The sequence below is a fragment of the Galeopterus variegatus genome, unplaced genomic scaffold, assembly GCF_000696425.1.
Source record: "Galeopterus variegatus unplaced genomic scaffold, G_variegatus-3.0.2 Scaffold2586, whole genome shotgun sequence".
NCBI lineage: Eukaryota > Metazoa > Chordata > Mammalia > Dermoptera > Cynocephalidae > Galeopterus > Galeopterus variegatus.
Window position 1 is genome coordinate 160,085 of NW_007728697.1, and position 12,788 is coordinate 172,872.

The 12,788-nt window shown below is 32.1% G+C and overlaps 1 protein-coding gene across 1 annotated transcript in view; it reads right to left on the reverse strand.

The window, feature by feature from the left end:
• Nucleotides 1-12,788, reverse strand: part of LOC103598363 (usherin-like) — a 195,774-nt gene that overhangs the window by 123,405 nt on the left and 59,581 nt on the right. Inside the window, exon 7 of the mRNA XM_008582355.1 lies at nt 262-457. Within this exon, the coding sequence (XP_008580577.1) occupies nt 262-457 (196 nt within the window). The remainder of the gene's footprint in view (nt 1-261; nt 458-12,788) is intronic.

The window sequence follows — 12,788 nt, forward strand, 5'->3', positions numbered from 1 at the left end:
TGGAAGATAAAGGTGAACAAGGAAACATAAAGTGTATTGAGTATAACTCAAACTAAGCATTCCTGAGTTATCTGAGTATCTGAAAATGACCTAATGATTTGGAATTAATGAGATTTGATGAACCAGGTATGGTTTTCAAATTTAACAGTATGAAAGCACATTCTTAACTAAGACAGCAATAACATAATTTAAAATAATATGCATTGTAGATAAAACACAGGCATCAAATTACAAGTCAGTGATTTATTACTTGCTAGTTACCTGTAGTGTTATGCTCACAGTCATCACACACTCCTCCTCCCCCGCGCTGGTGCTCAAAAGGAAATGGGTCTAGGGAGATGTTGTAGTGGCAGCTTCTGGAATGACTGTTGCAGTGACAAGGTTTACAATTGAATGCGTGAACTTGATCACCTTGGCGGAAAGGCTTGTCATTATAAAGAGGCAAGCAGCGATCACACTAGAACAATAAAGTAAGATCAGAACAAAAAAGAAACATAAAGCTGTTATTGTTTTCTTTTTATTTATACATCAGTCACTTTCACTAGATGTAAGGGTAAAAAGCCAGCTACCGTTTTATTTTGAAAAATGTTTTCTAAATCAGAAAAAAAAGCATATTATAGGCATGGTAAGGCAGACCTGTAACAGTGACCATGCAAGATGAAACCATGCAAAGCCCTTTTAATAATCAATGGGAGAAGTTGTGATTGTTCCAGTACTTTAAAAGCTTGTCAAAACATTAAAAACTCCCCACTCTTGGTTATAAAGGTAAAGGGAAATAAAAAATAGTAAAACTAATTTACCACTTAATATTCTGTAATTTAAAACATTACAAACATGGAGCAGTACATTGTTTTATAACTTTGTAAAAAGTATTCAAGAGTCCTTTGACCAACACTTGCCTTCATCTGGTCTGATCATTTATCATATACTGAACAAGCATCTCTTCTATGCCTTGGCAAATTGTCATCCTTCTTTCTAAGTTTGGACCAGCTTCCAACATTTTAACCTTCGTACTTTTCATGTTGTGAGAAACATCTCTGATAATTTCTCTAACGTGAGGTTTTTGTTGGTGTCACTTCTTCTGGGACATCTTCACCCTATTCCTTATTTAAATTCCCCTTCGTTAAGTTACTCCGGCTGCATATCTAGAGTCTCAAACTGCGGCAGTGATTCACTATTTCTTCTATAATTCCACTTACGTTCCATTTGAATTTCATTTGCAGTATTTTCTTTCTCTGCAGCACTTTCATCATTGTTACCCAATTCCCCTTTTTCGAATGTCCGTGTTTGTAAAGTGTCACATGGTTTATCACTGACAAGGAGGTAGCACAATCACAGCTTCTCTGTTGGTTAATAAACCAAATCATGGATGTGACCAAACACGGACAGACTTTGAAAGAAGAGACATGACTGGTCTCTGATCATGATGTGCATCTGTTACTTACATAGTAATTTGCTGACTAAAGACCCAGCAGCAAAGTTTGTTTATGTAACTACTCACAGTCATATACCATGATAATCGATACCTGAACCATGTTGTTGGAAGACGGGTAATAGTCTAAACTACTGGTAAATAGTTACTAAACTACAGTAACTGAAATTCATTCATATCAGAATTAAATCACATAACAGGCCTATTCTGTACTGGAGCAAATCAACTAAAGCTGGAAATATTTTTTAAATTAGTGATTTTAATTTTCTAATATAAAAACGATTTATGGACAAAGCAAAAAAGATTTTGTAGGTTTAAGTAACATCTCACCTGAACTGAGTTTAGCATAATAATATACTTAATAAAACTACCCTTTTATAAAATAAAGTAGAAAATAAAAATCACTAATAATTTGACTTCCAAATGATAAGTCAAAATATTAACATGAGATAATGTCTTCCAAAACTTGTATATGTGTACATCTTTCTTTTTCAAAATTGGGAATGTGTGTGTGTGTGTAATCCATATTATTACATTGTACTATATCCTTAAATACTGTGTATTTAACTGAATTATTTCTCATATTATTTATAAACATTCAACCATTATGCAATTATACATTTAGTTTTTTCCAATTTTTTGGGGGGGAGGTGTTATGGATGATTCTGAGTATTAAGAGAATTATAAGAGATGAAATCATATGATGAAGTAATATAAACATTTTAAAATATTTTGTTAAATAAGGCCAAATTCCTTCCAGAAAAATTGAACTCATTTATACTCCCACCAGCAATACCTGAGATTGTCCATTTTCTTGTGTTCTACTCATATTAAAACTATAACTAATAATTATCTCTTTGCTATTTTGATTCTAGAAAGAAAATATTAATTGCTGTTTTAGTATGTATGCCTTCATTTACTAGTAAAGCCAAATATTTCTCCTCTAGTTCTTAGTAATATTATAGTCCTTTTCGAGAAAAGTACTCATTTTTCTTTTGCATATTCACTTTTCCTTATTGATTTTAAAGATCTTATCATATACTTAAATTCCCTTTTGCCTGTAAAACAATGAAGATTTAGTTTCTAATTTTTAACACATATTTATTTTATTTTCCTCTATTTTATTAGCTAGAATTTTCAGTATAATGGTTAATTTATATGGTAGGTATAGTGGTGACGGTAGGCATATTTGTCTTTTTTCTGACTTCTGTGAAAGTTCTTTAATGTTAGAACTTTTTTAATGATGTTGATTATTGATTTCAGGTCGATAATTTTTATTATTTTAACAAAGACATCATCTCTATTCCAAAACAACCAAGATAAATTTACGTAAACTTTTTGAAAATATATTGTCAATTTTATTAAATGTTCTCATTTAATTGTTTGACCTACTGAATTGAGAAATTATGTAATAGGTTAACAGGTTAATTGGAATCTATGCTTGCATTCTTAGTATAAACTCAGCATCACTAATGGTGAATAATACTAAGTAAAAAATTGTATAGGAGTTTTACATTTATATTCACAAATGAAATTACTATATGTTTTTATAAAGACTTATTAAAATAAACTTTAAAATTTTAACAGTTAATAAATACCTATTTATATCTATAAGTTTAATTTTAATATCTGAATGACCAGAAAATTCTCATCTTGTACACACACTAAAACCTGTTACATTCTATTAAGTTATATTTCATGTAAAGTATGATTGATTCAAGATAAGATCTAAAATAAATAAATAAATACCAGGATTTCTAGAAATTATTTTTCTCACACTTCATTTGCTGTGAAACACTTACTGTGGCTTCCCATAGTGCCAAAGTCACATATTAAATTATGAATCAAGAGAGTCAAACCATGTAAAATAATGTCTCACTGCCTATTCATAACAATGGTTCTTTGCGCACTTCATTTGCTGTGAAACACTTACTGTGGCTTCCCATAGTGCCCAAGGTATGCCAAAGTCATATATTAAATTATGATTCAAGAGAGTCAAACCATGTAAAATAATGTCTCACTGCCTATTCATAACAATGGTTCTTTGCTCTTTGTTTTTTATCATTGCTAAAAATTATTTTGATATTGAGATAAGAAGGTCATTCTCTTGTACTATTTTCTGTAATACATATTGATGATTTTAGAACAGTTTGACATATTTATAATCATTGGAACAAACTACAGTCAAAAGCATCTTTTGCCAATATTTTTCCCCACTAGTTTATAGTTAAGTAATTTCTTTCTTTAATATTTTTAAAGAGAGAAGGAAATAATAACATTTTGATTGTCTAATGTATTGCTGTTTAATGGCATTCTGACAGTTTTAGGTTGAAAACAAAGTGAGTTTTTTCAATCTAGTTAGGGAGAAAAAGAAAAAAGAGAGAGAGAATAAGAATGTAAAGACTATGTCATATTTTTCACATCAGGTAATGCTGCATTTTAATGATTGATAAGGAATGTGTATCATTATAGTTTGTTCAACTTTAAAATCTATGTAATATTCTTTTAAGAGTGATGAAGACTCTTTTTTCCCAAAGCCACTTCTAACCTTTTGATCTAGGGTAGGTGTCCCTTTTCTCTTCTACAAAACTCTGTTAAGACCTTGATCTTGCTCCTATCACTTTGAATGGTAATGACTGGTTTACTCACATGTATCTTCCAAGAAATGCAAGGTATTGATTTTTATACTCCCTATGTCATTCACACAGTAGGGGCATAATAGACAATTTCTAGGCTGTTAACTGAAAATTCACATCTAACAATGATATTAATGTCCAAAGAAAATCATTCTTGAGGGCATTTAGAAAGGAAACACAATGGGAACAATTCTCAGACTGGGTAATATTTATGTGAAATCTTCATATTCGGCTGGTACGAAATGATTTGCAATAAATCACTTACAAATATAAAATGAAACTCATTTCATAAAAGATATGTAGCAATCATTAGAATATTGTCAACTACAGGTCTTTGACCAAGAAATTTTAAGTGGGGGAATTGACCTCTTTAACTTTTCCTTCATCAGCAATAACCATATACAAATCAATTTAATTTCATAGAATCAGAAGTTTGAGATTAGATATAGGGTGGAATTCAGACAGCTTTGTTCAATTACTGGCACTGCTGCTCACTAACTGTGAAAAGGCCAATGTGAAAAGTAGCAAGAAGTGTGTACTCTTGTTGTGTGGACACTATGTTAAGCATTTAAAATGGGTCATTTCATCTCATTAGTATAGTGGTGAGGAAATAAGTAGGAAAAAAGAAAAAAAAAGTGGGTCATTTCATTGAATCCACTAGGTCTCAGTCATTTCATTTCTGTTCTTTGATTTGCTAGTCCCTTGTTTTTGTATAATTATCTGTATTTCTTCAAGCCTTATTTTTCTCATTTATAACTTGGTAGTAATAATGCCAGCGTCATATCATTGTAAAGTCCAAGCACTTATCCGAGTGCCTGTCACATAGTTGGCCCTCAGTAAACATTGCCTACTACTTTATTATTGGATTAACAACTGAAGATGAAAGAGGTTAAGTAACATGGACAATGTCATTGGACAACTAGTCTTTGAGTCCATGTTACCTCTATGAATTTGTTTCCTTATCTCTAAGAGGAAGATAATGTACCACAGTATCTTATTATTGACTCAAAAAATCTTAGGATAAGTATTAATATTTAAATAATGTCCAAATCAAAGACGGCAGATATTATACATTAGAAATCTGCAAGTGACAAGATGCAAGAGGAGGAAGAAGGAAGAGAGGGTAAAAATCCAACAGAGGTGTTAATCTCATGTTCAAGTGGCAGCAGCAGTACATGACTGTCCCTATGCAATATATTGACTGTAACCTTAATAGTGTGGCCTATAGAGTGGAGCAGGGAGCAATTTATGACCAAAATTCATGACCAAAATTCCTTTCTGGCTAATTTTATCATCTGTAGCTAGAACTGCAGAGGTGGCCTTATCTACACTTCCTAGGAACCACCAGATATAAGGATATAACTCTTACTTCTTCTAGTAGCCCTATGTGTAGGGGAAATATGTCCTGATTGGATAAATGGAAGAATAGATGAAAACTCACTTTCTGGCTCCTTGTATTTGAAGGAGAGAAATTAGCTCAAGTTCTCTTCCCCAGGTCACTTAGCCATGCAATTAATTTTATTCCCCATATTTTAAAAACTCTATTCCATTGTAAAACTTTGGCCAAAGGCAAAGTTTTGCTATAAAAAATGCCCTAAGTCTTTATTTATATATATATTTTTTGGCTTTACTTCAAAGTATTCCAATTGAAGAATTTACTCACCCAACAATGGCGTTTTTTTTAATTCGAGTTGTGCTTTCTTGATTAAAAGTTGGTGGAAATGATGCTATGGAACCTGTGGTCCTGTCACAGTAATTACAGATGCAGTTTATCTTTTACAAGCAACTGTGGCTGTGTGAGTTTGGGACGTTGTCTACAAGAGTTAGTAGAGTAAATCCAGAAAAAGCATTCCTTGGATATTTCTATGAAGAAAACATTTTTGCTTTTTGATTATGATCTTTAAACCTAAAGCATTTATTAAAAAGCCTTATTGTAAATAAGACTGGACTAAATGCCATATCAATTCTCCAAAGACACAATCCTGGCCTCCTTTATGTTTAAAACAAAAGGGGAATTTTGCCACTGATTTAATGGAGTGGTTTTGGTTTTCCCAACTATTTACTGAAAATGGCTGTCCTTCCTTCTGTGGAGAATTAAAAACCTACAGAAACATGGGTAACATTTCATGTTTTCCTGAAGAAAATATGCATTGCTATCATTTTGCAACCCTCAAATTAAAATATTTTTAAAAATTATTATAATACAAGGGTAGCAAGAATTTGTAGAAAAGACCAGTGCAGACACTACTCCTAGGATGGCAATTTATTCATTCCTATTTGAAGCAATATATGTGTACATTCCCTTGGGCCCAGACATTCCACTGGAAATTCAGAAAAGCAAGTTTTAAAAACTACTTGAGAAAGATTTCTTATACTGGGATGTTCATAATAGTAAAGAGAAGGAAACAAGTTAAATACCCAAAAGTTAGGACATGGTTTTTAAAAAATGTCATATAGCTTGAAAGACATACAATGCAAATATTTATAACTGTTAATATAAGAAAATATTCATAATACAGTTTGAATATTAAAACCAAGTTAAAAATAACATGTAAAGTATACTCTTATTTTCTAGATAAAGGTAGAATCATCTATAGGTATGGATATAGAAATACAACTTTAAGAAGATAGAGACAGATGATACAGATTTGTTTATAATAACAATAATAGAAGGCCTGAAAATATAAAAACTAAGAACTTTTGTCAAGGTTATGTCTGGGTGGTAAGATTACAGATGACTTTTACTTTTTATAACTTTGCTTTTTCCACAGTCTACATTTTTCGTAACATATTTTAAAAATTGAGGGCAAATGAAATGCAACTGCTTAGATGGTTACAAGAAAATTATATGCCATTTCCATGTCATATTTCACTAAGGAAATTAAAATTTTCCAGTTTTAATTTATATACAAATGAGCAAGAAACTACAAATAAAATGACTCTTTTTGAGTACAATGTAGGCTTAAAGAGTTTATGAATGAACAGTAAACAGAGTATGATTTTCAAAAGATACACTTTTTTTCAAAACAATGAGATTAATATAGAGAAGCAAATATTTTGAGAAATGATGCTTAGATTTCTGTTTTAAATTTGATTTAAAACATACACAACTAAATGACACACTGACACCAATTTTATGGCCTTTGATCCAAGCAGAATAATTTGCTATTATCATTTTGTGTGGATTTCAATGACAGATAAAAGAAAAGGGATACTTTGTAATCTGTCCTTTGATAATAAAGTTTCATGAAACTTAAATTTTTGGTCCCATAATTGTTTCTACACTGACACCAATTTTATGGCCTTTGATCCAAGCAGAATACTTTGCTATTATCATTTTGTGTGGATTTCAATGACAGATAAAAGAAAAGGGATACTTTCTAATCTGTCCTTTGATAATAAAGTTTCATGAAACTTAAATTTTTGGTCCCATAATTGTTTCTTTACAATTCCTTTCAGATAATACAAGGAGAACCATGACAAAATGGAAGAAATAAAAATTAGTATGTACACTATGAGTAAATTTTTAATTTTCTTAATTTTCATCTATCTTTTATCACAATGATTTTAAAGTTTTATTTAAAATCTAGAAATATGTGTATGCCATATATTTTATGCAGCTCCTGAAGCAAATGGTTTTCAATTTCATGTTTTTCCAATCTCCAGTTGATCATTTGTCACTTTCAATTATGTTGTAGTTTCTTCTGTAACAACTGGATTCCCCCTGATATGTCCCTGGATGCTGAAATTATAAGACTAGGCAATGGCTATGTCAGGGTCAAGGACCTTTATCACTGATTCATTCAACTGCTTTCATTTTGATAGCTTCTTATAGGCTATTAATCAACTCCACTAAGTTGCAGCCAAATACTTTGACATGTTCAGGTAGGAAAACCATAGAATAATCATTGAATCTAGAAGACACTGATGAAATTTATTTTATTACATTATATTCTAATAATGCACACTGACATTTCTCTCTTCTGGATCATTAAACTGGAATTCAGTGTTCTTTTGTTACTATTACAGACTAGCAAAGACAATCTTTCAAAGATAATCCACAGGCCTCAAAGCATTTTTATCAACTTTACTCCCCATCAGTCTCCATTTTGATCATTTATTTCTTAATATCTTCAAATATACAGAAAAAGTACCAACTTACATGAAGGAAAATTTTAAGTAATTTAACTATAGGAGCAACTCATTTATTCAATCACTTATCTAACAATTTTAAATGCTTATTATGTATCTTCAAAGAAAACAAGAAGAAAATGTGCTCTTACTCAAAGATACATAAACGTCCATGAGAAGGTTGGGTACAGGGGGAGGAGATCTTCCTGCAAGTTAACTCACAGGGAGATCTTAGTGTCCAACACATCAATTCCCTTTGAAAGTTTAAGTTCACAATCATGACCATGATTCAAATTGTCCTCAAAATTCACAGGTAAAGAAAACAGAAAAGTGAACAAAAAATTTGAATGATTTCAAAAAATGGACTAAAATATTTTTTAAATGTTTATTTAAAAAAATCACATCTTGAAATTTACATGAATTCCTCAATAATGGTAAACAAATTAAACCATCCTTTATTTTTTCTTAAGTCTACTATGTACCATATGGGCTAAAAGTTTAGGGGCACAAAGGACAACAAGGGGTGTTGTCTTATTTTGTAAAGCTTTTATTAGCAAAAATAGCATTTTGTCTATACTTTTCAAGTCATTGTAATTATCATAGAGTATTATAATAGTTCATTTGCTTATCAGTTTTTCTTATTAGACTCTGCGCTTCTTCAAGCATGAATTAGATTTTATCTATCTAATGAATCCCAGCATAATGCATAGAACATTGTAATTGCTCAGTAAATATCTACTAAGAGAATGAACGAATTAATGCATGAATGAGTGGGTAAATAAATGAATGGGTGACACAACAAGAATACATTTGCATCAGTGAATTTATATCCTTCATTCCTGTCTCTAGCAAAAAAAAGAGAGAGAGAAAATTACTTTCTTTCTACCTTCAACAAAAAAATGCCCACGAGTTTCTTTCTAGGCAATGCTTTCAATGCAATAAGAACAGCTGAGACTTGTGGTGTTAGACCAAGGTACTTTACTATTACTAGATAAATCTTTCCAGCAATGCATGAAGTAGGAGTTGCTATTACCTCCATTTTACAGATAAGAAAACTGAGGAATAGAGAAAGAAATTTCATAATTTTCCAAGGTCACCTACCACAATGCAAACTAGAATGTAAAAATTTCTGAGGACAGCAACGTTTGTTATTTTTTATTTATTGCTATATATTCCCAGTGCCTAGAGGAAGCCCTAGAACATATTAGGCATTCAATTCATATATCTAGAAGTTCTTCAGAGCCCTTACTCCTAATCACCGTGTTATACTAGCTCCAGGGATAAAAATGTGATCTCTGAAAGTGAGAGGGCTTGAGTGGATCCACTGTGGCTCCGTCCGTTCTTACTTTCTGCTCAGAGTCTAAACTGGACAACAGAGCACTGGAAACCCAAGGGTGAAGTCATTCCACTCCAGGCTGCAAAACTCAAAGTAGGTAGGCAGCCCCTGCCTGTGTGAGAAGGGGATGAAGGCTTCAAAGTGAGAGATTATAAAATCCTCACCTTTTAGAGGCCAGTGTAGTACTATGTACTTACTGAACTAAAGGAGGTAATTTGTTAAACTACTCTCAAATGGCCTAAATGAATTGGAGACCCTGTGAATGTCTTCAAATTTTTTTCCTTTCTCATCAATAGCAGCCAGCCACACAATTTGGAAATTGTAAGAACCTAAATCTAATAATAATAATTGTGTTCAGGCTCTATTCATGGCTTCCCGTTTCCTCTGGACGTAGCTGTTCAATTGTAATTCAAATGACACAGGTTCAGTGTAATTTCTTTTGTCTGGTAAAGAGAGAAATCGTCTTCATAAACATAAAAACTTTAGTGTTCTAGTATAACTTTTTTCTAATAGAAATCTTCCAATGTATCTCCAGTGCTCCAATGGCAAAGGTAATGTTAGACTAACATGTTAATTTATTATCAATGATAGATTTGGGGGGAGAAAGAACACAGATAAAGCTCTCAACTACAGAGAGAATCTAGACAGAAAACGTCTCAGTGCTTTACACATGGTAGGTAACCAGTAAATATTTGATAAATGCATGAGTGAGTGACCTAATAGTCTTTGTGTTTATGGCATGTTACAAGACTGTACACTAATGGGACTAGCATTTAATTGAATAGTAACATCAAAGGTTTAAAGGTACATGCAGTATTACTGTATTTATGGCATGTTACAGGACTGTACCCTAATGGGACTAGCATTTAATTGAATAGTAACATCAAAGGTTTAAAGGTACATGCAGTATTAGTTTACCTATGGATTTTACCTGTTATTATGTAATTTTATTTAGCACATCCAAAACAATTACCATGCTTTGCCATTGAGAAGACAGAAATGATCATGTATTTATCCTTCAGTGACATATTCTTTTCTCAGTAATTATCATTCCCCTGGCTAGAAATTCTTATATAATTAAAGTGTCCACAGATACAATGTACTTACCCACTCTCCAGGTACTGAAATTAATAGCATACATGAAATAACTACTAATACGATTGGACAACACTAATCAAACATAGGTGACAATACAATGATCATAAATACTTTATACAGACAGCCTATCTGACATTTCAACAACTAATATGTGGTGGCTACTTTTAGAAACTTTCTATTCAAGCAATGCCTAGTCTGCAATTCCACAGGCAAAGTTAAATAGAGTATTGGAAAATCATCCAATAAAACAAATTATAATAACATGTGAAACAAAATGTATGTTTGGAAAAATAAAGATGGTAGACAGAATTATTTGGATAATCCTTCAGTCTACATATTTATATACAAGTGTAACTGATAGTCCATGCACTTTTAAATGCGAGTTCCTCACTGCATGCCTTGTGAATAAAGACCTAACTGTATCTGGTGGTTGAATGAAGTGGAACCATTTGCATGAGGGACCCTGAAGTCCTATTCATTAATTTTGAATACTTTATGCTGTTTGGTATTTGATTTCTCCTTTGGCCTTCCTGCTCTTCTTCACTCCTTCTTCCTCTTTAGTTATGGGACTTGTTCAGGGCACTCAGTAGGAAAGACACATGTGGATATAACTGGTACCCCTAAGAGTCCAAAAGGAGAACTTTAAGGTTTGTTCAAGTTTGTGGATAGTGGCAGAACCAAAGCAATTCTATTTTACTGCAACCATAGTAATTTAACCCTATAGATAATGCAAAAAATATGGCCTGGCATAGAGATCACATTTGTAGGGATAACCAGCACTGTTCTATAAAGGAACCCAATGAAGAAAAACATGGATTCATTATATTAACATGTTCTTTACATGCATCTCTTCAAAAGAATACATATCACACATATATGGATTCATATGTTAATAAACATAATGCATTATTGCTATCTTTTAATTTTTATAGTTGCTCTAAATTTAGCTGAGGTAAAAGAAATTGGAGTTACTATTGGGATATAAATCCATTTTATACTAGAAATGTTGTCTAGTGTAGACTTGAGTACTACATTAGTAAATAAAAAATCCTTTCATTAACATTACTACATTTAAATTTTTCTTTAAAAAAGTCTATGATATTTATATTATTTGTTAATTACTAATTGTCAGCCTTGATGATTTTATTTACACTAAAATCATCTCTATTTATTATAGTAATTAGTGTCTGCCAGGGAATCTTTTTTTAAATTTCACAAATAAATGTTCCTCAATATTTTCAAATACTTGCATCTGTAATCAAGATACAATGGCTGTATAGTGCTGTACACATAGAAGGCATTTAATAAATGTTTGCTGAATGAATAAAGCTAGCAAATGATCAATCTTCACAGTAGGACTGTAAATGTACACAGTAATCAGGAATGTAGTAATAGTTATACCTCCACTCTGTCTTTAGAAGTAGCATGAATTCTTAATACAGAAGATATATTACTGATAGATTCTTAAATCATGTTATGACATTGTAGAAAAATTATATTAAAATATTTAAGATAGACAAATGTATAATTAATAGAAAAGCAAACAATTGTGCTCTTTTATTTAACACCCAACTTAAAATACAAGTGACTGCCACGTGTATGTGTGCGTGTGGCACCCCAGATGTGAATTTAGTGATATGTATTCACAAACACTTCTTGATATTTACACTTTATATTTACATATACCACTTAGTAACAGAATTGTTTTGCATGTTTTTAAAATTTACGTAAATGGTATACTGTGTATGTGTTATTCTAAAGCAAGGTTTTTGCACCCATGATTGTTTGAGAAGTCTGATCATGTTGCTGTGATAGCTATATTCATTCATACTGTTACATATAGATATTTGCAAATTGTTTTTCATAGTGGCATTTATCAAATAGTTCACTGTTTCCCACATGGATTTGAAATGTCATCTTCCATGTATTAGTGATCTATTTTTGTATCCTTGAACCAATATTTTATTGTTTTTTTTTTTTTTTTTTTTTGTCCTTTGTCTTTTTCCGTGTCCGGCAACGGATCACAACCCTCAGTGTTGCCCCCGTACTGGACCGGGGACCGGCAATGGGACTGCAACCCCCAGCGTTGCCCCCGCGCCTCACTCAGCCAGTGAGCGGGAACCGGTCTGTATGTGGGATCTGAACCCTCAGGCGG